The sequence below is a fragment of the Silurus meridionalis genome, chromosome 13 (assembly GCF_014805685.1).
Source record: "Silurus meridionalis isolate SWU-2019-XX chromosome 13, ASM1480568v1, whole genome shotgun sequence".
NCBI classification, from domain to species: Eukaryota; Metazoa; Chordata; class Actinopteri; order Siluriformes; family Siluridae; genus Silurus; species Silurus meridionalis.
The window spans coordinates 13,038,889-13,065,600 of NC_060896.1; the positions used below are offsets into that span (position 1 = coordinate 13,038,889).

A 26,712-nucleotide genomic window follows, 5' to 3' on the forward strand; every position below is an offset into this window, starting at 1 on the left:
ACCTGCACTCCCCATCATAGGCACTACACTGGGCTCCGTTGTGACAGTTGCATGAGTTGAGACAGTCAGGACCCCACTGCCCTATAGGACATGCTGCAGATGCCAGACACAACATCACAGTTGATCTAATAAACACATATTTACACTCCCACAATCCTTATAAAAAAATTATTATAATAATATTATTATTAAATGATCATTACCACACATGTATAAAACATGCACAAAGTCTAAGCAGTATAAAAGTTTTTCTATAACTATAATCAAATCGGAATGAAGAAGAAAGGAAGTGAGGCAGACAGAGGTGGAAGGGGGGGGGAGAAAAAAGCAAAGAGCTGACAGAATGACAGAGAGGAAATTCAGAGGGGTTAATTGATTCATACCCTGTGAGCAGTCATCTCCAATCCAGCCAGGGAGGCACTGGCAGGAGCCGTCAATAGGATTGCATGTGCCGTTGTTCAAGCAGAGACACACTTCAGCACAAGCTTTCCCGTACCTGCCACTGGGACACACTGCCGACAACACACACCACACTCAGCACACTGCACTTGAATTAACCACTATGCAGTGAGGGCACCATAACATAGAACATCTGACTGCATTATCTGCTTGTAAGTATAACTTACAAACCAAACATAAAACAAAGCTATTTCAAACAAAGCTATTATTTTAAACACAGTAATTAAAAAATATAGAGAACTCAAGTCCCAATAATTCTTGTGAAATGTGCAAAACAGTTTCTGAACAGCTATCAAACTTAGTTTAACACATACAACAATGTAAAGCTAAATATGACATATTACATATAAATATTTAAACGTGTGTGTTAACTATGATGCCATGTTTGGAAGTAAAACCTTGCAGGGTGGTAGATTGCACTGCAGCAAAATAAGCTTACATTATCCAAATCCACTACACTTAACTTTTCATGTGTTCCACGAGCCCAGGTGACATTTCTGAGAGCCAGGGCATTTGATGTTAGAAAATGAAGGAATGAGTGATTCACAGCCTGTTTGAGCAGACCATGCACATCTATCAGACTCCACATTTATCCATCTGCGCCTATTCACCGTGCACAAGAACAAAGACGACTGATGTGCCATGGAATTAAAATTAGAGCTTGTGTACATTTTTAATAAAACGAATACTTCAGCTGGCTTCTGACATTTGACTCATTTAGAGATTTCATTTCAGATTAAAGTTTCGTCTTTACTACCCCCGTCTCATTTCTTTTGAGGGGGGAGGACAGAGGAGTTTAATCGGGTACATACCAAAGAGAAGGAGAGAGGGGCTAGCAGGTAAATAGATGCCTGAGCTGTGTAGGAAATATGGGATGGCACAAAAGAATCAGATAAGGTGTCTCCTTTAAAGAAAAGTTAAAATTAAATCTTTGTGACAGTGGCTTATTTTAATAATCATATCTCTGCAGACCTCTTCCTTAAGAAAAAGCCTCTTTCAACTCCCTCAAAGCAGACCCTTATTACCCAAAGGGACTTGTTCCTTCTTGTTTCAGGGGTATAGTTTCTTCTTCTAGTATCATCCTTCTGCCCATCAGAGCTTCATTAGAGCTCTCATGGACATATAACTGCAGAACTGAGACACCAACACTGACTGAACTACAGTTCTCCTGTGCCCTACCTCTTTTCCAGTAATTATGATCCAGACAAATTAACCCAGTTTTTTTTTCTAGGCCCCTTTCCCAAAATCTATCCTTTTTCTGCTTAAACATATTAAACATTTATTCATGAGACAGCTCTGAAAGCCATGAAAGTGAATTCTATATATGCTCATTGCTTTTCCTTTATTCATGAAAAGACTGGTTAATTATTATGTGAAGTTGTATATTTCATTTCAAAATCTCTGGTGGATGCTGTGAAAGGGGAAGTGGATATAAAGGTTTGTTAGTTTGAGCTGGAAATATGCTTCACTGACCTGAAACACAGCTTAAATCAAATATGTATTTCTGTAGTACTCTTACCACACAATCAATATTTCCTCGCTTTAAATAGTGAAAGAGGGCTGGGGCACCCTTCATTCAGACAACTGTCAAAGAATAGAAATCCTAGTGTGGAGGAAATCAAACCAGGTTGTTTCAGTTTGCAAAATTCTAATACAAATGCACACATATCTTATAATAGAATAGTGCATTATAGCATATCTGTCAAGTCTTGCAGTTTACCCTTGAGACTATTTTTGTTTGTCTTTGTTGCAGTCTCACTGTAATAAATATACATAACTCATTTTTTTTTCAACTCTCAAAGTATACCATGAAATGTTTGTTTTACAAATTATTGGTGTGCTGCAGAGTGTAACAGCAACACTGGGATCAGAAACCTTTGTAGCTTCACTGGCTACAGAATAACTGGCCAATTCTGTCTGTTGTTTAATGCTTATTTTGTGGCCTTAAACTGCAATAATGTAAGATAGTGAGCCGCTAATCAGCCCAGATAACACTACTAAAGTTGCTGCTGAAAGGGCTTTTCGGTTTGACTGCATAAAGAAGTCAAACTAATGGAACTATGCACTTTGTTTGGTATTATGTGGCATCAGGGGTGGCTGGGTATTAAAAGTTCAAGGGAGCATTATTTTTTTTGCTTTATATCAATGACAAAACAACATTTCAGAGCTCAACACGACATAGTGTTTACAAAATGAGAAAAGCATAAAAAAATCCTCCATTTTGTATCATGAATCTTCTTCTTCTTCTTTCGGCTTCTCCCATTAGTGCTCACCACAGCGGATCATCTGTCTCCATACCCCCCTGTCCTCTACATCTGCCTCTTTCAATCCAACAACCTGCATGTCTTCCCTCACCACATACATATCTCCTTGGCCTTCCTCTTTTCCTCCTTCCTGGTGGCTCCATCCTCAGTATTCTCCTACAGATATACCCCATGTTCCTCCTCTGAACATGTCCAAACCATCTCAATCGCACCTCCCTCACCTTTCTCCAAAACGTCCTACATGCGCTGTCCCACTTCTTCTTCTTCTTTTGGCTTCTCCCATTAGGGGTCGCCACAGCGGATCATTCGTCTCCATACCCCCCTGTCCTCCACATCTGTCTCTTTCAACCCAACTACCTGTATGTCTTCCCTCATCACATCCATGAACCTCCTCCTTGGCCTTCCTCTTTTCCTCCTTCCTGGTGGCTCCATCCTCAGCATTCTCCTACCAATATACCCCATGTCCCTCCTCTGAACATGTCCAAACCATCTCAATCATGCCTCCCTCACCTTGTCTCCAAAACGTCCTACATGCGCTGACCCTCTAATAAACATATTTCTAATACTGTCCATCCTCATCACTCCCAATGAACACCTAAACATCTTCAGCTCTGCTACCTCCAGCTCCGCCTCCTGTCTTTTACTCACTGCCACTGTCTCTAAACCATACAACATCGCAGGTCTCACCACAGTTTTATAAACTTTCCCTTTCACTCTTGCAGATACCCTTCTATTACAAATCACTCCTGCTATCACTCTTCTCCACCCACTTCACCCTGCCTGCACTCTTTTCTTTACTTCTCTAACACACTCTCCATTACTTTGCACTGTTGACCCCAGGTACCTGAACTCCTCCACCTTCACTACCTCTTTTCTTCCTGCAACCACACCACTCCACTGCCCTTCCTCTCATTCACACACATGTACTCTGTCTTACTCCTACTGACTTTCATTCCCCTTCTCTCCAGCGCTTACCTCCACCTCTCCAGGCTCTTCTCAACCTGCTCCCTACTCTCACCACAAATCACAATATCATCCGCAAACATCATAGTCCATGGAGACACCTGTCTGACCTCGTCCGTCTACCTGTCCATCACCACTGCAAACAGGAAAGGGCTCAGAGCCGATCCTTGATGCAGTCTAACTTCCACCTTGAACCAACCTGTCGTTCCTACTGCACACTTTACTGCTGTCACACTGTCCTCATACATGTCCTGCACCGCCCTCACATACTTCTATGACACACCAGACTTTCTCATACAATACCACAACTCCTCTCTTGCCACCCTGTCGTACGCTTTCTCTAAATCCACAAACACACAACGCAACTCCTTCTGACCTTCTCTATACTTCTCCATCAACATTCTCAAAGCAAATAATGCATCTGTGGTGCTCTTCCTCGGCATGAAACCATACTGCTGCTCACCTCTTCTCTCAGCCTGGCTTCCACTACTCTTTCCTATAACTTCATGGTGTGACTGATCAACTTAATTCCCCTGTAGTTACTGCAGGTCTGCAGCTCCACTGCCATCTCACCTAAACATCTCCAAGCTTCTACCGGTATGTCATCTGGTCCAACTGACTTTCCACTCTTCATCCTCTTAATAGCTGCTCTCACTTCCTCCTTACTAATTCTATCTACTTTCTGCTTCACAATCTCCACACCATCCAACCTTCTATCTCTCTTATTTTCCTCATTCATCAGCTGCTCAAAATACTCCCTCCATCTTCTCAACACACTCTCCTCACTTGTCAACACTTTTCCATCTCCATCCTTTATTGCTCTAACTTGCAGCATATCCTTCCCAGCTCGGTCCCTCTGTCTGGCCAATCAGTACAAATCCTTTTCTTCTTCCTTAGTGTTCAACCTCTCATACAGCCCCTCATATGCCTTTTCCTTGGCTTTCGCCACATCCCTCTTTACCTGCTGCCGCATCTCCTTGTACTCCTGCCTACTTTTCTCATCTCTCTACCGATCCCAATTCTGTTTTGCCAACCTCTTTCTCTTTATGCTTTCCTGCAAAAACTCATTCCACCACCATGTCTCTTTGTCTTTCTTTCTATTTCCAGATGTCCCACCAAGTACCTTTCTAGCTCTCTCTCTTATCACTTCTGCAGTAGTTGCCCAATCATCCAGCACCTCTTCACCACCACCAAGCCCCTGTCTGACCTCTTCCCTGAACCTCATACTACAGTCTTCCGCCTTCAGTTTCCACCATCTTATTCTTCTTTCAGTCCTCACTCGCCTCCTCTGCTTCCTTACCTACAAAACCATCCTACCGACCACCATCTGATGCTGTCTAGCTACACTGTCCCCTGTCAACACCTTATAGTCTCTAATCTCCTTCACGTTGCATCTCCTACATAGAACATAGTCCACCTGTGTGCACCTTCCTCCACTCTTATACGTCACCCTATGATCCTCCTTCTTCTTAAAATCTGTATTCACCACTGCCATTTCCATCCTTTTAGCAAAATATACCACAATCCGCCCTTCCACATTCTCTACTTAACGCCATACCTACCTCCTCATCACCTCTGTTCCCTTCGCCTACATGCCCATTGAAATCCGCCCCAATCACTAATCGTTCATTCCTAGGTACACCTTCTACCACTTCATCCAACTCACTCCAGAATTTTTCCTTCTCCTCCATCTTACAACCCACTTTTGGAGCATAAGCACTGATGACATTTATCCAGATTCATGTTAATCACCCTATCAGAAACTCTCTTCACCTCCACTACACTCTTACTGTACTCTTTCTTCAGAATCACCCCTACACCATTTCTCTTTCCATCCACACCATGATAGAACAGTTTAAACCCACCTCCACTGTTCCTGGCCTTACTTCCTTTCCGCTTGGTCTCCTAAACACACAACATACCTACCTTTCTCCTCTCTAGCATAATCAGTTAACTCTCTCCCTTTACCAGTCATAGTACCAACATTTAAAGTACTAACCCGAACCTCCACTCTCCTCTATTTCTCCTTTCCCTGCCATCTCTGTAGACATCTTCCTTCTCTGCTTCTCCTCCTTCAGCCAGCAGTAGCCCAATTTCCACCGGTACCCTGTTGGCTAACGATACCTGTGGCGGTTGTTGGTATCCCGGGCCTTGACCAATCCGGTATGAATTTCTCTTTCCTGATCCGCATATTTGATTTGCGCGTCCTAACGCAACCCTCCCCATTTATCTGGGCACTAAGGGCTTGGGACCGGCACTAAGAGTGCATTGGCTTGTGCAACCCTAATGGCTGGGTTCCATTTTGAATCATGAATGCGTACATTAAATAAAATGAGTTAAATTATCTAGGGAAATGATGAAAGCGTATGTCAAGTGGCTAGTTGTGAAGTTCTTTATCTCTTATCTCACAGTATGCTATATCAGCAAAAATAAAAAATAAAAAATGTAATTAATTGCTCTCTTGAAGTAAATAAATAACATAGCATATCATGTTACAAAGGAAGCATACAGTCCTCTATTCTGAAGATCCATTACTCTCCCAACATTAATTTTATATATTATATATTGTGTGCATTCATTTACAAAATCTCACAATTAATGTACCTTGTAAATTGCATTACTGTTCTTGAAAAGAACACCTCCAGACTAATCCGTGCAAGAATTAAACAGTGCTCTGGTGTAAACCAATTTAGCTAGAAAGGCGGAAATAGGTGTGGCATTTCTTCTAAAATATATTGAAATAAAACATCCACTAAATGTCAGTGCTGATTGTATAAAGGCATCATCAGATTGACATTTTAGCTATTTGAACTTAACATCCTTTTGCACTGTGCTACTGATGAAGTTACGCATGATAAATGAGCTAATTTGGATTGAAAGGAGACCATGTAATAAATCAACACTTTATACTGGACCTGCTCTCACCAACCTGTAGCACAGTATTAGAGAGCTCTATTTTTCTAGACTTAATAAAGAAAAGACTCAGTCATTACCCTAAAATCTATAATCTCTTTGAAACTGTTGGCAGATGGCTAGTTGAAGAGGCAGGTTAAAAAATACAAAATTGTTTAGTAAGCTCTAAGGTGATTAAAGGATTTGACTAACCAGTGGACCAAGCAAGATAGTTAAATGAAAAATAAATTTACAAAGGCTTTCCTAAAGCTGTATAAAAAACATAGCTTTCACATGCTGAAAGGGGGAATGATTTATTAATAACTTGTGAAATATTTTATCATTGCCAAGTTGACACATAAAAAAGATTATTCTTCCCCTCCCCTTAACAAAAAGCAGATTATGTTACAGTGCCTAAATGCTGTCATTTTTGTTTGATTTATATTCACTAAGAGTGTGATGCTGAACAATTGATAGGACTTTAATAGTGAAAAATAACCCTCCCTTTGTGATCAAATATTTCACTGTTGTATGTATGGAATGCACAGCCATGACAACTAAGTTGTGCCCAGGTATGTGTGGCCATGTATACTGTATTTTCAGTTAACTCTTACGATTCGAAAACTGGTTCTTCTTATTTGTGTCTATATTCTGGTAAGTCGGATCATTTTGCCCAGTGTTTGGCCAGAGTACTTACACCTGATCTCATAACATCTGATGAAATGGTGTCTCAGCTGATAAAAAGAATGAAGTTGCCATTTTAAATAACTTTACAACACTGGCTGACTAAGCATTTGGATATAATTTATGTCACCACTTATTAGCAATACATAAGTGCACAGACACACTAAGACAAAGAGCATGAATCCAGAGAGCTTGAAATAGGAACTCAAGCTTCCAAGTTACCTAAAAGACAAGGTTTCAGTTGTGGTCATCATCTAACCATCTGCAATCCAGTTATCAAGTCATTGTGTTTAATTTTGTGTGCTCAAGCAAAAAAAAAAGTAAAAAAAAAAGCACTAATCTGTGATGTCTTTTCTGACTCAATTAAAACTAAATGTGAAAAGGCTACTGTATATTGCACCAATCTCGCTTCTCTTCCTTTCTCTCCCTTGTTCAAGAGCACTGAACAGGATAACCACGGCATTGATCTGATGCATCACTGTTTGTCTGTAGTCAGAAAGAATGGCCTCAGCAATATTCAGATTTTCTCTGAAGGTTATTTGTCAGTGTCAGTGATAATGCCAATTATCTGCAGTACGATGGATAAGTGGAGTCAGCTCGCTGTGCCACAAATGAGTACCCTACCCATTTCCCACTGAGTACCAGTCTGGGGATGGCATAGTGCAAGATGATCATTAACTGTATCACCCTAATTTTTTCATAATTCTTTTCTAATAATTTGGCCCACTGCAGGTGATTTGAGCTTTAACACAATGTTGCTTCATTAAAGTTATGTATCAAAATCTGTCATCATCCTTTGTAATAAACTGGATGTGTATGAACAGTCATTGCATCAGCTAGATCAGAGGCAGATTAAACACAAGTTACATGCAAGATACATTACTCTAGAGAAAGAGCGAGTGAGGCAGTGGTAAAATGAGAAGAAGGAAAAAAGAGCTACTTGCCTTCATTGCACAGTGGGCCAAAAAATCCAGACAGGCATTCACACTGGCCTGTAACATGATGGCATGGACCAGTGCTGTGCACACACTGTGGGCATGTCTGACTGCAGCGATGCCCATAGAACCCAGGAGAACAGGCTGGCATGGAAATGAAGGGGAGCACACAAGGGAAAAGGAGATTAAAGATTAACGAAAGAAAAGAGAGGTAGGTGAAAAGCTCAGAGCAGTATTTTGTGCATTAAGAGACATAGCATAGTAGGAAACCTTTGTGCCATTAATATTTATCAGTTTCATCTACACTGAGGTTCAAGCAGGAACTAAAAAAGTAATTTCTTTGAGTTTCGTTCAAGAAAGCTGGATATATTGTAGTTCATAATGTTAACTCTGCAATACAACAGACTAAAGAGTGAGGTGGATGTTAAGAAATTGTGAAATTTCCTCTTTCTCCAACTGCTATATGCCAATGAAACCTTTCGTAAGGTGGTACGGAATCATTTCTTTTAGTTTCAACCTTGAGTTTATATTAAGAGAAAGCCGTATGGGCAGGCTGACCTCACCTATATGTTGGTGGAGGACCGCTTGTAATTGAGATTACTGTACCTTTACAATATATATATATATATATTTTAAAATTTTATTCATCACATACACATACATACAGGGTACGACATGCAGTGAAATGCTTTATACGACGGTCCGGCATGAGGGGAATAGGATGGGGAAAAAGAAAAGAAGAAGATAAATAAAGTATAAAGTTAAAAAAACTATATAAAATAAAATATAACAATATAAGATATAAAAGATATATAAAGATATATGTATGTGAAACAAAGAGAAAAATGTATATACAAAAAAAATTCTTATAGCAGTAGACAGTGAAACAGTAAACAATGTGTAACAAAGTGTAAACAATAGGCAATTTTTGTGGTGGGTTGTCCATAAAGTGTGCGGTATGGTGTGGTGTAAGGGTCCGTAAGTGTCCGTGTGCGGTATGGTGTGGTGTAAAGTGTCCATAAAGTGTCTGTGTGCGGTATGGTGTGGTATAAAATAAATAAATATATAAAGTGCACTTTGCTGTGCAAGTCCAGAGTTTAAAGTGTTGTGGTGCGAAAGGTAAATATAATTTCTTCTCTAATGCATAAACACACACACACACACACACACACACACACACACACACACACACACACACACACACACACACTCCTTTATATTCTGTCACCGAACACAGAAACATGTCACTAGCTTTTTTGTTTACAGATTTTGTTCACTACAAAAAATAAAAATTATTAGCAATCAGCAGCCTTATTATTTGAGCACACTGGTGGAGAGGGAAGAAGAGGGTGTGTGTGAGAGGTGGATTTGATGATGGTCATCTAATGCCCCAGACTATCCCCAGGAAGCAAGGCCTGGAGTGAGAATGCAGTGATTACAAGCTGGCACATGATGAAGAGCTGGCTGGTCTGCACTTTAAGCCAGGGTTCACCCTGGGTTAAGTGCTTCTCTCCTTAGACTCTCACTGGGACACCCACTTAACTCCACAAAGGAGAGAATCCACATTTATTAACATGACCCTCTGTCATTTGAGCAATTTTTGAAGAGACATATTGAAAGAAATGCTTACATCTTTTGCAGGATGTGCCACGGTAGCCCGGAGCACACACGCAGGTGCCATCCTCAGGGGAGCATGAGCCTCCATTTTGGCATGAGCAGGTCATGGAGCAGTTTGGCCCCCAGAAGCCTTGAGGGCAGACATTGTCACAGTGGATACCTGTTTAAGAAATACATATACAAACAAAGATTAAAACAAAATTGCCTTAGGTCAATATTAGCAAACTGACAGGAAACATTCTGAGAAGATACGTATATGCAAAACCAAACATGAGGCAATAAATGAATGGACTAAGCAGAAATTTTTGATGCTATAAAAGACCAGAGCTACACTGTTGGATATCCAAAATAAGTAATGTAAGTACAGGACGCAAGCAGTGTACAGCACCATGTGACTCCACATAAGTGTGCTTCTGTATACAACTCTGAGAGCGAGGCTAAGCTAAAACCCAGGAGGCCATGTGTGTATTGTGCCAAGCTGAGTGGCAGCACACTCTGAAGACATCAGTCCCAGTTTTGAAAGCACTTGGTGTGCGGATTCAGGCGTCTCTTGGCCACGGCACCGTGCTCTGCTCCATATGTATTTTTGATCAGACCAGGCCATCCTGCCAGTGCAGCATGTTCATTAACAGGGCCGAGTCCCTCGAGCGGCCTGGCCTCTTCTATTATTCTCTTTTAGCTGTGCTAGAACTTGTGTGAAAAGAAGTAGGGAAGATGTCCACCAAGAAAACAGACACACACACACACACACACACACACACACACACACACACACAAACACACATATGCACACACACCCAAGATTGCTGCCTGTCAGACTGTCTAAATTGAAAGTGCTGAAGTGTCATGTGCTATACTGGTACTTCGACATAAACAGAAAATATGCATACATTATACACTAATACATCATACAAAAATACATACATATATTCATACATACATACATACATACATACATATAAATACATACAAATCCAATAATAATGCAATAATCACCAGTAATCACCAGATATCACCAATAATACTCATGTAGGAATCATTACAATGAAAACTGAAATATAAAGGCAAAAACTAAACACAATTAATGTATATAGTATAGTTTAACACCATACACAAAGATTGAGTGGTGCAGTTCACACACAAACACGCATTTCAAGCACACTTTAATGCAGCTGCTCTTTCTTATGAGCCCTCATTTGAAGTTTCCTTTGACAGGGACTTCTCTGTGTGAATGACATAGCCATTAAAGCAGCATTACTCGTTCAGCTTTGAATTAGACCTGACTCTAGTGTTCAAGCCAAGTCTCATACCTGCACAGATTTTATGGTAGGATGGTGGGAGATTCAAAAAAATTGTGTTGGTGTTGAGTAATGACAAATTGGAGCCTGCAGGGGCTAGTGATTAAGACAAAACCAGCCTGGACACTTCAAAGAGGGGGCAAGCCCAATTATAGTCTGGTTTGCATGGCCAGAAAAACAGCCATTTTACAGTGAACAATAGTTAAGAATAGAAATGTGCAGCAAACCCTAATGGTGACAAGCCGGAAACTTGCAGAGTGAAATGAGGAGAGCAAGAATTAAAGGAAAAAAAGTAGAAAAGAAGTATTCACTGAGAAGACTTGGATGAAAATGAGTCAATGACACTACTAGCCAGTAAGGGAGGTTTTCAGCAGTGTACCTTACACACTTCATCTGCTTTATGATGAGTGTCACATCACACAAACACACTCATCCACATTAGACTATAGATACAACTGAATGTGCAGGTAATTTACATAAAACACTTATGACTGTTGGTCCTGCTTTCTAATTGTCATTTAAGAACATCTTACAGCAGAGGTGGAAAGTAATGAAGTCGAAATACTTCGTTACTGTACTTAAGTAGATTTTTCTGGTATCAGTACTTTGCTTCACTATTTATTTTTTTTAGACAACTTTTTACTTTCACTCATTACATTTTTTACACAAATATCTGTACTTTCTACCTCTTACATTTTCAAACCAGGCTCGTTACTTTAGTTTTAATCTATTTGTCGACGTGATCAATATTTTTCCTCTCATAGTGCATCGTTTTCAGCCCATCAACCTATTTCTTGTCATTGCGTGGCTTTTTCAATCTACCGCAGTCGTAGAGCAAGGCAGAAGGCAACAAGAAGTATAGCTAACGTGGACAAGACAGAGGGAGTCAGTGATAGAAACATGACTGAGAACAGAGACATTTCTTCACCTGATCATCATCATCTTTTCTCTGGTTGTTCAGCCTGGAAACATTAATTAGGTAACAAAATTTGAAATTCTTTTGTATTAATATATTTATATGACGTGGGGTCCAGTAACCAGTATGACTCTAAAACAGGTAGTAGTAATGTCTACTTTTTACTTAAGTACATGTCAGAGCCCAAACGTCTTTACTTTAACTTGAGGGAAAAGGTGTCTTCTAAAGAGTCTTCTAAAATATGAGTTTGCCATCTCTGTCTTACAGGACCTTGCTGAATGAATGACAAGTGTGTAAGAACACATGGGGTGAATGTAGCAGTGGTTCGTTTTCATCAAGTACAGATATTCTTTTTTACATCCATGTTAGAACCTGTAAAAAGCACAGACAGGCTATGTCACCACAATACCAACCAGCCTATTTTACTGTTGTCAGTCAGAATACAGTCCTCCTCACAGTAATGATCCTACCAGAGCCAATAAACATTCCTGTTTTTTTCTAACAAGACACTGACTGACTGATTTAATCTAGTAGAAACAAAAGGCTGCAGGGACTAAAAGAAAAAAAAAAAAAAAAAAAAAAGATTTAACACTGTAATTCAATGAGAGTAAGGAATGGTACAAATTTACACATGCTACGTGGTCCAATAATTTGTCAAGAATAGAAAAGGAATTTTTGATTTTAATATTTATATTTCATATTTAAATGATTATAAAATGGCTTAAGAGCCTGCTCTAAAATCTCTTCTTCCTTATCTTCCTTTACTTATAAATGCATATTTAATTGGAAAAGACAAATGCAGAAGATGAACTACTGAATTCACACTGACCAGGAAAAACTGCACTAATATTTTGTTGTTTTTAATCAGCCATTTTTGTGTAGTTCAGATGCATTTGTTGTTCTAATCTCAACTATATCATGAATATTCTATTTTCAGCACCATTTACATGATCCTGAGGCAAACAAGAGAGGCTATCAGGTAACTAGTTAACATCCATTTCCCCCCTAATACTATAGAATTTGTGAAACTCATCTTTTGCCAAAAGGATAATATGTGTGTGTGTGTGTGTGTGTGTGTGTGTGTGTGTGTGTGTGTGTGTGTGTGTGTGTGTGTGTGTATGCAGGTATGCTTTGTTTTGATGTTAGAAATAATACTTATGAAATGAACGTAACTATACAGTGTGACCTATGAATGCACTGAAAAAGAAAAAAGTCATTCATTTTCTATTAACTTTACATTTTAGGTTGTATTGTTTTTTTTTTTTGGTATTGGTATATGTAGCTATAAAGTATTACATGTGGATTTATACAAAACTATTTACAGTTTCAGTATGTCAGCAAAATTTGTTCTGCCTTTACAGAGTATCGGTGTGTGTGGTTGCCAAGCGCATCTCTCAAAGAAAATGACATTTTCTGTGTATGTATGTGTGCAGTCTGCTTCTGCTCAATTCGCTCAGTAGATAAGTTTCTTTTCCCACTGCAGTGATACCATAACAGTCATAACTCAAATATTTTTGGGGAGGTTAAAAAAATTTGGTAGCCTAAGAAAGCCTCTCGAGCTGCTATGATGTAAAAGATATATGTGCAAAGAGTAATACTGTACATACTGAACTATTCAAGAGAGAGCGTTGCAGAGCTTGTCGTGTTACATTCTTCTTGTTCTGGAGCTCTCCACACACCTTTCTCTCCCTGTCTACCTTCATTTTTTTTCTATCTTACTCAATATTACATGTGCACACAGTTTCTTTTGGAGTAAGCATTTAATCTTTTTCCTCCCAGTCCCCTTTTCTGTGATAAAAATACTTTCTACTACATATCTCCACTTTTGATCATTACCCCATTGCTCCTTCCAGCCGTCTACATCTTTATTTTCTTTAACACCTTTGCTAGGAAAATCACATCCATCTCATTTCTTCATATTTTTTCATGCTGCTCTCACACCAGCTCTTATGCATTTATTACCCTTTATGTCATAAATACATTCATGCACTTCAATTCCCATTTTCTTGCTATATCCTCTTCCACTGCCATTTGTGCAAACACCAAATTGAGCCTTCATTCTCTTGTCTCACGTGCTATATGCTCCTGTAGATCTTTGTGTCCCTGCATTTCCATAAATCACTGTCATGCAGTGCATGTCTCTTCAGATGTTCAGTGTGTCTCACAGGCCCATTTGCACCCCGGTGACTCCATTAGGTAGGGCAGATGGCCGAGACCAGGGCAGGATTCAGAGCGTGAGATCTTTGCGCGACCGGCTCCTTCTTGCCAGTAATGAGAGCTGAGTCCTTTCCCAGAATAGGTGTCTGGGTGATGTGAGATATAGAGACCCTGCATACTCTCTGCTGCCCAACCCTTCTGTCTCCTGCTGAACACAAAGGCTGAGCCTGTTCCACTCTCTAACTCGGCTAAAATGGACACACAGCCCTAGTTTTATAGCCTGCTCATATGGCCATATGGCTTTAAAACTATCCCTGAGAGTATACAGAATAATTAGATGGCATGTTTAAACTCTCAATATAAATGCTCCATTGTTTAAAAATGGCTAAATAGGGCTATCTAAAGGCTACTGGGGGTCTATTGGTACAAAACTATTATTTTCTTAGTTATTTTATAGTATGTACATTTTCTAATACAGATTATCACAGGCAACATATAGGACACAATTATAATTTTTTTTTATTGGTAATAACCAGCCTAAAACTGGCATGCATTTTTCTTTTTTTTTTACTTTCAGGTGCATATTTTGTCTCAGATATGAGCTTAGCAAAGTGGAACTGTGGCTGTATTCTGACAGCCAGGCTCAGACGAGTTCATTACCATCATTTCATGGTGGCATGTGGGCCAGATGAAAGTGAGCATGGCCTGACACTAGGGTATCATTCCTTAGCTATCTGTGTGGCTTTGATATTGGAAGCAGTGTATGAGCTGGAAGTGGAATCCTTTTCAGGGTTGATAGCTGTATAGCAAAAAATAGATCTGAATAATATAGATTTCAAAAGTGCAGAATTATGGGCTGATTCAGTTCACTGCAGCATATCAAATTCATTTTAATTTACATTGTTTAGGGTTTAAAAATTACAAACTGGTCAGAATATTTGGCTGGAGGCAAACTCGAGACTATGAAGTAAATGAAAATGAGCATGAGTTCTGCACTTTAACAGCAGACAAGGCTATTACAGTAATGTTCAGCTGAAGCCCATTGCAAGTCCACATAATGGTGAGCGCAGTAATTTGCTTAATTTTCCATACTTTCTCTATGGATTTCACAGACATGGATACAAAGAGGAATGGAATGATTATGTCTCATCTACGGCTAATCGGAGTTTGATTTTGGCTATGTTTTCAGTGTCGTTAGTTATGGTGTGTGTATGCTGTCTCCAATGCCAAGCTTAGGAGTCATGTAACAATCAGGGTGTTTGCTTGTGTAATGTTAGTGTCACTGTTGCATGCTGTTACTCACCAGTCCATCCTGCCAAACAGAAGCAGTCGCCACTGATGGCATCACATCCGTTGGCATGATTACAGTCGCAGTGCTCCTGACACTCCAGCCCATAGGTGCCATCCTGATGTGTGCACGCACGCACACACGCGCACACACACACACACACACACACACACACACACACACACACACACACACACACACACACACACACACACACAAACATGAATAAAATCAATATTAGTCAAAACTGTCAGGTCAAATATACTGTGTGTAGCTACAATTAGGTGGTAATAACATATATGGTATGATCCCACACACTTACAGGACAAGCCATTTGGCAGTGTTTTCCCCTCCAGCCCGGTGTACAGGAGCAAGAGCCATCGATGGGGTCACAGGCAGCTCTGTTTAAACATGTACAGGTCTGGTTACAGTTGAGACCCCATGTTCCACTAGAGCACAAGATGGAACAGTCGACACCCTTCCAGCCTGGCAGACAGAGAGAGGGAAAGAGCATGGTAGGAAGCCCATTAATTGATTTTCTTGTTCATTCACTTGTTATCAGTTTTAATGTATCTAACCAGAGGTGGTAAGTTCTAAATTCTAGTAATCCACAACACTCATTACAGACTGCACTATAATGGCTCTAACTTTACTCAAATAAACCTTCTCTAGTCTATAATTAAATGCAATCAATAGGTGGTGCTCAGGGAGGTAGAAAAGGGAAGTGAGGTCAGATCAGATAGAGGAGCTGGAAGACCTAAGCCTCCTGATGCCTGTGCTGCACTGAGGTCAATGAACAAAATACTTGCATGGCTTCAGGCTAGACATTACATAGTGAGAGAAAGAGAGAAAAGGAGCAAAGGAAAGCCATAAAGAACACTAGCTCTTAGCAGACTGGTGAATTATGAATGGTAATGTAGATTAAAGGTGGTGACTGTAATGATCTTGCTCCCAGCCTGATGGGACTGGATCTGTAACTCTTGTACTGCTGCTGTATGTCCTAGTAGTGCTTAACCCATGTTTATGCAGCACCAGTGGTTTATCCAAGCACAGTCATCCAGATGCCAGGCACAGCTGTTGCAAAATATAATGCTGGCAAAAATTAAATGTAGATATATACTTTGACATGACAACAATCCAAAATGTTGAATATGGCAGAGTTAGTAGCGGCATCTCAGAAAGCTTGTACTCTAAGTTTAGCAACACAGAAATATTACAGATATTTCAGCTGAGAGGGTCTTAAAGCTATTCATAGTATTGCTGTAGTGTAGTAGTGTAAGAGGCGCAAGACAATAAGATGAGTACAAGTTATTGGAGAGTATTTGTGTCCATTTACCATATTAAATGGCAACTTTTTAACTGATAATTTCTCGTTTATTTCCCAATAAACATCTTTACATTACTTATTTTGCCATTTTAATGCTTAAGGGATGAATGGCTAAAATGTAACATACCTGTCTTGCTGCTGTAAAGTATATTGTCCTCTTTGTCATTAAGCTATACAAACTTTAGCACTTAGCTGCACACAAAATACTCCCATGAGCACAGTTCAGCAGATGCTGGTGTGGCATTACAGTCTAAACAGACTTCTGTTATTAATTTACTTCAGTTTGTGCATCTTCCTCCAAGCATTTCAATCCTTTGATCTAAGAAACAGTCTTTTGTAATAGCATGCACTGAACTTAAATAAATCCTTAATATATTTTGAGTTCTGTTCTCAGGTATTCTAAATCCAGCATGATCTAGTGGTAAACAGATTACAATGAGATGGTCAATGTCGTATTTATAAATGTAGACGAAGAATTTATCAATGACTGTCTTAAAGTGATGCAAGAACTGATTAAGTGGGCAATGGTAAATCAATTTCAGTGATTCTGATTAAACGACACATTGATTTGTTGTGCTGTTCATGCTGCATCCTTGTTTGAGCTTATGTAAATATCCATAATTTATGTGAGTATCAGATTGACTCAAAAAGGGAGAAGATTAGTTAATAGAAAGACAGAGTGTAAGAGATACTGCACCTTCTTTGCAAATGCAGCAACCATCAATGGGAGAACAGGAGGCTTGGTTCTGGCAGTGGCAGGCAGATGAGCAGTTAGTTCCGTAAAATCCATGAGGACATGTCTGGGTGCAGTCTTCTCCCTAGGAAAAAAAACACACACACACACACACACACACACACACACACACACACACACACACACACACACACACACACACACAGTAATTTTAATGAAATATCATCATGTTTAAATAAATATTTTTCTTCCAAATTTCTTGCCAGAGATACCTGCTTGGGATAGCACTGTCAACCGTTCTTATTTAATACATTTCTTATGACTAGTATCAGCATCTCAGTGAACCTTTGCATAATACATTTCGAATCAACAAAAGATCTGTATGCAACCTTTCTGTACAATGCACGCCAAAGCCAATATGACAGATTATCACGTCTAAGAATGGAAGGAATGACTCAGGTTTTTCCTCTTCTGGTATGTCAAATTCTGCTCATAAAGACCCTGGTAATTAGGTAATGAGTTGAATCACGTGTACAAATGAGGCAGAATGGTAAAACCTGGATCTGCAGCATATGGGAGTAGAGGAAGTTTCAGTCCCTATGTCCCAGCTTTAATGAGCAGACCATGTGCCCAGCCCTGCAGCCCCTATCCATTATCATCCAGCTACTGGTGACTAAGATGCACTGAACTCTCAAAGCCCTGGCTCTATCTGAGCCAGACCCTATCCAATCTGTGTGCTTTAGCAGGATCCTAGCTCCCTTAGCTGGTCATCCCAAGTACCTGGCTGTGTCATCCCTGCCTCCGATTGACAGCTGACATGATGATTTAGCCTGCCAATTAGTGGTGAAGCAGCAGAGTGCAGGGCGGCTCCTGACTCCCTCGTGCAAGCAGTGGGACGGAGCTCATTAGCATCTGGAAGTATGTTTGAGAGTGAAGCCTGAATGAAGAATTTCACTGAGCTGTGAGAGCTTTTTCTCTCTCGCGCTCCCGCTCTCTCTGTCTCTCTTTTTCGCTCCGTTTTACTCTATTGCTTTCCAACATTCTGTCTCTATTTCTCTACTATCTCTCTCATGCACTCACTTCTCATTGCTATGCTTTTCTCCCTGCTCATCATGCTCATCGTCTCACGCACGCTCCCACTCCATCTGCACCCATTCTCTCTCCACATGCCCACATGAAAAGCTTACATCTGCGAATTAATTTTTTATCAATCTACGTGCTGTTATCTTTGTTCCGCTCAAAAGTGACAACTTCCAGACTGCAAACGTTGGCAGTTCTCTTGAAGGGATTGTGGAGATGTGAAAGTAGTTTGTGAGTGCAGCAGCACATGCAGCTGGAAAGTTTGTTGGCCTGACTGCCAGTAATTTGCTGGTGAGTGATCTTGTGGTAAAATCATTTCAACCACTAATGACACACAGAAATTTTAATGCAAAAGGTTCAAAGCTCTAACCAAGGAAATTTCTTTGGGGGATAAAGATTCATTTGGAGCCTGACAGTAGCTGTTCTTTGGCACAATTAATTCATGAATTAAAATTGGTCACAATGTGCAATATAGCAGTATATGATGCAAATTAATTGCTTTGTGTCACCTTAAAGCATGTACTTGCAGATGACATGGTTGAGACATTAAAATGTATAATTTATAATGGAATGTATAATAATACCTAAAACTTTCCCAATGGCATAAATATCGACCTTATCCAATGTAAAAAAAGGCTAAGCATTAAACAAATAAACATCCTTTATACAATGAATCTAATTTTGAATATTGGCCCATAAACAATATGCTGAAAGTGTGTGAAAATAGAATTTGGCTTGAAAAGCATTTGAATGGTGTGAATGTGAGAATTCAAGCTGTTATCACACCAACAAAAACTTTTAAAGTTTAAAGTGTGGGCAAAGGTTTAGTGACAGTAACATAAATCTGGAGTTGTAACGATAAAAAGAATAAGGCTTCGAGCCAGAATAAAGAAAACTGAATATGATGATGGGCTCAGGCAAGGCTCAGACCAAACCAGAACAAAGAACAGAGAGACTTTGACACCGCTGGTATTTTAGGGAGGTATGAAGGAGAATACATTTCCATATATTATCGTGCTACCATCACTTTACATTCAATTGCAATCATATACATCCTTTATGCCAAGATATATTACTGTATAACAGCTCTAGGGGCTATTGCATGTGCATTCTTTTTTTTTTTTTTCTGACGTTCTATAAGCCTGGCTGGAAGATTTAACTGTGAAACAGAGCATAGTGTCCCCATTCTGCAAAGTAGTTGACTCGGGTTTCTGAGCAAAGCTCCTCTAGCTGTGTTTAATAAAACTGGCAAAAGTCTTCTAAAATCCAGCACTTGGAGCAGGTGAAGAAAATGGAGATAAAGGCAATGTCTTCTCTAGTTGGTGCAATCCGCCACTGCAGCTCTGCTACCAGACAGCTCAACAACTCTAGCCAAGGTAAGAGTTGGCATTAGCACACTGCTCTGTGTTTGTCTTAATCAGGCCACTGCTTATCTCTTTATCTCCAGCACAGTGTCGATCCTCATCTATACTGTGAAACTTCCACTCTTTGTAACTGAAAATACATGCAGCTGAAGCAGTTCACCAAGTCATTGTTCGTGTATCTTTTCTGTTTTGTATCTTTCTATTAAATCACAAGAGAAAGCATTTACTCCTTAACAGGCTTGCAATAACATACTGATGTAAAACAATAAAACCAGGAGGCAGGATTTTATTAATATAATTCTTAATCGCATCTGACCACTCATATTTCATCTTTACATCTTCATCTGTTTTCCCTCATTGCTTAATAGTTACGGAGAGGAAGGCTAATCCAGAACTGGCGTAATCCATTATTCTGATTTGTATAGCATACTCCATATGCCAGACACTTTTTTTTATTAATATCAGAGGGATTCTCTGACTCTTCTTTTTTTTTCATTTGGCAAGGGTCTTTATATTAAGTCCAGGCCTGCTGTGTAGCATGTCATGTCTATTATGAGGCAGTATTAAGCTTTCATTGCCTGCTGAGCTTTAAGGATGCAAAAAACTGCAGGTGTGTTAGTTTGCATGTGCATGTACAACTCTATAAAATGATTTTTAAAAGCTAAACTCCACTGCTGAGCTACAATATTGCCTCAAATGAGATGACAAGAAAATAACTTTGAACAACACATTTTGTGAGATGGCAGATGTGTCAAGTGCCAGATCTCCATAACAATACAGCACTTTTCTCTGTGCTGTTCCTTTAGTAGCCCAGGGTAAAAATGTGCTCTGAATGTGATTACCCCTCCTCACCTACCTCACTTTCTCCCCCAAAAAATCATTTGCACCAAGCGGTCATTCACAAGAAAACGAAAAAAAAGTCTTTTTTATATTCTTTTATAATAGCTGAAGTCAGGTCTCAGCCGATTTGCTTGTATTACAGCATAGGATTTCTTTAGTATAAATAGGTCTATGACGGATGGTGGACTTACAGTGAAACCAGGAGCACAGATGCAGGCCCCAGTGACCCCATGGCAGTCTGCTCCATTAGCACATTGGCACTTTAGGCTGCAGCCCTCACCGTAGTAGCCCGCAGGACACATCTCATTGCAGTACAGACCAGTCCATCCTGCTGTACAAGAGCATTCCCCTGATAGAGGATGACAGCTGAGAGAGAAAACAGAGGGGAGATAGAGAGAAGGGGGGGGGATTATGCAAAAAAAACAAAAAAAAAACAAGAGATGGATAGAAGAAATATTTGAATAGATACAAAGACCACCAAACCAACAAACACTGCTTCCAATAACAAGACAGTAAGAATAAAAGACGGGCAGGAAATTAAAATGAATAAAGGATGCATGAGGTGCTATAAACAGTGAGTGGGAGTCCTATCACTGAAAGGTGTTCAGAATACAGCTTGAAAGCTGAATGAAGTGAATAGAGCTAGACACTACACATTCAGAAATGCTGTAAAGTGAAGTGATATGCCTGCTGTCTTTGCTAGTTTCATAGAAGCTTACTGAACTGTTGGTCAGCCCACAGCTTCAGTTCTTATAAAAAATAATGTTTTAGGAATTGCTGAATAGAATAGAATGGATATAAAGTGTGCAACTTGTGAAACAACATATTCACCCCCGAATTTAATGTAATAAAAAATCAATGTCAGACTATAATATATTTCTTTAAACCAAAAACAAAGGAGAAACCATATGTATAGTTTAGTTAAACGTGCATAGTGAGTATCCTGAGAACAGAAGTTGTTCTTTGAAAAGAAGTAACAATTTGTAGGACATTCTTAAGAAATTGTACTAGGGTCATTAGCATTTGATTGCATTTTGGTCGTACTATTTCACATTTCTGCAATGAACACACACAAATAACAAACATTATATGCCTCTTAAAGGCAATAATTTAAACATATGACACATTCGATACATTAATAATATAAATGATATAAAACAAAGTGTTAAGTAAATTGGCTATACAAAATCACCCCCACGTGAATAAATGTATGTTCTTTCAGCTGCTCCCTTTAGTGGTCGCCACATCAGATAATCTGTTTCCAAATCACTTTTTTAAACTAACCACCTGTATCTTTTCCCTCACCACATCCATAAACCTCTTCCTTGGCCTTCCTCTTTTCCTCCTGCCTGGCAATTCTATCCTTAGCATTCTTTCACCGATATACTCCATGTCTCTCCTCTACACATAACCAAACCATCTCAATCGCACCTTTCTCACCTTGTCTCCAAAATGTTCTACCTGCACCGTCCCTCAAATAGACTTATTTCTAATCCTGTCCATCCTCGTCACTCCCAATGAAAATTGCAGCATCTTCAACTATGCAATGACCAGTGCCGCATCCTGTCTTTTGTCAGTGCTTTGTCTATAATCCTGTAATCTATTTAGCGTGAATTTCTTTTTTCCTTAGACAGAATCCAAATTCACTACAACCTTAACCAGGATAAAGTGATTACTGTTAGTTAATATATTTTCCCATTGTTCCGCTGCATTAATTTTTTCCCTTCTCACTAAGCAACACATTTTCTGTATGGTGTTTAAATATGGTCTTTAATAGGGAGTGTGTGCAGTTAATTAAGTAACTAAAAACTGTGAGTTTCTGCAAGTATAATTTTTTTTTTCCAATTTGGCTTCCATCCCTTATTGTACTATTATGGTATCAAAATGTTGGTTTATGATTTAGCAGCCAAGTGATGTGAGCGGATTCCAAATTGGTCAATTAAAAAAATTAAAAAACTTAGCACGTTAGCATTATTGCATTATTATTAATTACTAGGAATATTAATGAGTATCACCCTCTATATATTATTATTAGGCTCCTAAGGTATGTTTAAACAAAATGCTCCCTTTTTTATTCATTGTATATTATCCTATTATTGTAGTCACTCAAAATAGTTGGGTAAAACAAACAATCTAACAATTTAACAGTTGTCAGTTGAATATTGTTATATAATGCGGGTATGCACTGTAATGTTTAAAAGTATTCATAGCACTTCACTTTTTCCACATTTTGTTATGCTCTAGCCTTATTCCAAAATTGATCAAATTCACTATTTACCTCAAAATCCTACAAACAATACCCCATAATGACAAAATGGTTAAAGAGCTCTGGTAAAAGAAAAAATGGTAAAAAAACTTTGGAGCAGGTTTTTTTTTTATCAAGGATATCCCTGTAAATTGCTGCATTCATCTTTTTCAAAGAAGCCAAAGAGTTAAATCTTTGTTTCTAATGGTCTGAGAGTCCTTCAGGCAAACTCCAGATGAGCTGTCATGTGCTTTTTACTGAGGACTGGCTTCCATCTGGCCACTCTACCATATAGGCCTGATTGTGGAGTGGTGTAGAGATGGTTGTTCTTCTGGAAGGTTCTCCTCTCTCCGCACTTTCGGTTACCATCGGGTTCATGGTCACCTCCCTGCTTAAGGTCTTTCTCCCCGATTGCCCAGTTTGGCTGAGTCCTGCTCTAGAGTCTTGCTGGTTCCAAACTTCTTCCATTTACAGATGATGGAGGCCAATGTGCTCATTGGGACCTTTAATGCTGCAGAAATGTTCTGTACCCTTCCCCAGATCTGTGCTTCGGTAAAATCCTGGTCTGCAGACAATTCCTTGGACTTCATGGCTTGGTTTTGTGCTCTGACATGCACTGTTAACTGTGGGACCTCATATAGACAGGTGTGTGCTTTTCATAATCTTGTCCAATCAACTGAATTTACCACAGGTGGACTCTAAGTTGTAGAAACATCTCAATATAATCAGTCCAAACAGGATGCACCTGAGCTCAATTTTTGTCATGGCAAAGGCTGTGAATACTTATGTACATTTTATTTTTATTTATTTATTTATTTTTATAAATTTGCAAAGATTTTAAACAAACTTCTTTCACATTGTCATTATGGGGGATTGTTTGTAAAATTTTGAGGTAAATAATGAATTTAATCCTTTTTGGAATAAGGCTGTAACATAACAAAATGTGGAAAAAGTGAAGCGCTGTGAATACTTTCCGGATGCACTCTATTTAAATAAACGGGCAGATAGTCCTAAAGGCAGGTTGAATCAAAGAATGGAATAGGCTAAAATCGAGTGATCAGCAAACCATGTGGACTAGGGCAAAACAAGGACACAAACAAGAGAAACAAAACAAGATTTGGTTCAAATGAAACAAGGAACAAGCAACTACAGGGCTTGCTGAATTACAGAAGTCTGAGTATCTGGAAGACAGCTGTGAACAAGAAGACACTTAAATCAATCATGAGACAGGCTAGAGACATGACATAAACAAAAAAAATATAAAATAAACAAAAGGACATGCTTCATAGAGCTGCAAATGTGATTGGGGGAATCTCTGACAACTATCAACCAGCATTTCCACTATTTCACTATTGTGTACTATCATACTGATTTTTTACTTATTAATCTATACTCAGTACCCAATAATAACAAAGTAAAAACAGAATTCTGATAGTATATATTTTAGCTATATATTAAGTCTTATATTAATTATTCAGAACCTTTGTAACAACACTTAAAAATTTGCTCAGATGCGTCCCATTTCTCTTGATCATTGATACTATACTTGATCATTATACTATTATACTATGTTTACTACTTTTATAGAAAAAGGTTCCCTGGTGGTCTCGTGGTTAGGATGCGGCGCTCCCACCGCTGCGGCCCGGGTTCAATTCCCGGTCAGGGACCCAAGCCCAGCCATTAAATGGGAAGGGCTGCATTAGGAAGGGCATCCAGCGTAAAAACATGTGCCAAATCGAACATGTGGATGATCCGCTGTGGCGACCCCTAATGGGAGAAGCCAAAAGAAAGTAGTAGTACTACTTTTATAGAAAAAAAATTATAAAAATAAAACCTGGCAACTACAAACAGAACTAGACTCCTGGTGATTACACACAGACATGTGTTTTCTATCACATGTTAATAAATTGACTAAACCCAATGTAAGCATCTGTAGTTCTATAACACTAGTATACTATTATTGTGTGACAACTGAGAAGAATACCATCTCTTCTACATCCTTTTTAATAAACACATATATTCACCTTTACTTTCGACCTAATGTATTTCCTCTAAAGTTCTTAATAATAAAAGAATAAGATAATTTCTTATTTAAGTCAAAAGGTAATTACATTTCTCTTTGGACATAAATAAACTGTGTAGTTTTTAATATATTCTAAACCTATAATGCCACCTCCTAATGAGCTTTTCTGGTCAAGGCAGAGAATCTATTTTGTGGATTCAGGTGCTGTAATGCATGACTGCAACAATCCATATCCTTGAAAAAAGATGGGCAAATATATGATGTCTTGCCTAGGTGTTGGCTATGATATTTAGAGTAAGTGAGTTCAGTATAGTCTTTAGCTCTGTGTGCTTACCTCAAAGTATTTGTAGTATTACAGGGGCAGTATTTGTCACATATAAGCCCATACAACCCTGGGGGGCAGAATCTTTCCTGGCAGTGTGGTCCTTTAAAGCCAGTGTCACACAGGCAGGCACCGTTGATGTGGTAACACTTGGCCCCATTCTGACAGTCGCAATGGAGGGCACACTGCTGGCCGTATGTACCGACAGGACACTCCTCCTGGCACCTGGCACATTAAACATATTTGGCTGAAAGTGGAAGAGTTCACCACGTTCTTAATTTTCAGTGTTCTGACAAACTCTTGCAAGAAACTCATTAGGAAAACATAGTCTAAGAATGTCATATTGAATGTCGGGCAAATCTAGAGGTTATAAGTCAAAGCAATGTTTTGGCATTATTTGTTCTTATTTTCTCCATTGGAGTAGAGCAAGGCGAAGCAACTGTCATTACCCACAGTGCATATAATGAAAACCATGGCCTGTTCTATGTGTGGAATAGCAAAGTAACTTAAAGAGAGTGGACTTTTTCAAGAAGTTAAATATACAATCTTGGCAGAGCATCAATCTCAAGTGTCCAATGAAGCCATTAGAAGACAGATAAATAGCTCAATTAAATTATAAAATGGACTGGTTATGTTTCGCATTTAAATTACAGCAGCAGCGGCTGTACTGGGAGAGATGGGTGTTATTGCAGTGGGGTGAGGGAGGAGAAGGGGTGTCCTAACACAATCTCAGATCATTCCTGCTGGGTTAATTCACCTGTCACAGAGCAAATGAATGTGAGCAATTTTGCAAATATTAGAGAAAAAGAAGGACTTGTCCTAGAAGTGTTTTATCCTACACACAATCGCCTTAGCAAGCTAATAAACCCGCAGGACGACTGAGGGCAATAACGAGACGAAGCCATTTCAATTGTCTTCAAATGCAACTCCATTATTGGTAATTAATGGCTAGAAACATCCAGGGCAGAGCCAGGAGTGGGGTTGATAGATGTAGAAGGATCAAATTGAAATGCACACAACAGTTAAGCAGATCAACATATAATAATAAGTAAGTAAACATGTACTCTTTCTTTTGTTGTTTTCTTTTTAAAACAAGAAGATGAGACAATAAATAAATAGATCTGTGATTTATGTACTGATAAAGTGATAATTGAATCTTTAATCCCTCTTGTATACCTCCGGCCAGTGTAACCTGCCATACATTGGCACTGTCCAGTAATGTGGTCACACAGTCCCCCATTACGGCACGAGCAGTCCTTGCTGCAGTTGATGCCAAATTTGCCTAATGGGCAGGGCTGGGCACACACAGATCCCTGTGGTGTGATAAAGAAAGAAAGCGTATGC

At 39.3% G+C, this 26,712-nt stretch overlaps 1 protein-coding gene across 1 annotated transcript in view; it reads right to left on the bottom strand.

Moving 5' to 3' along the window:
- The window catches only part of megf11 (multiple EGF-like-domains 11), a 119,232-nt gene that overhangs the window by 15,274 nt on the left and 77,246 nt on the right, over positions 1–26,712 (bottom strand). The window contains 10 exon segments of the mRNA XM_046864274.1: positions 1–93; positions 384–512; positions 8,207–8,341; positions 9,828–9,974; positions 15,489–15,591; positions 15,796–15,959; positions 17,498–17,618; positions 20,970–21,144; positions 25,381–25,593; positions 26,545–26,681. The exon segment at positions 1–93 is cut by the window's left edge and continues 36 nt beyond it. Coding sequence (XP_046720230.1) covers positions 1–93; positions 384–512; positions 8,207–8,341; positions 9,828–9,974; positions 15,489–15,591; positions 15,796–15,959; positions 17,498–17,618; positions 20,970–21,144; positions 25,381–25,593; positions 26,545–26,681 — 1,417 coding nt within the window.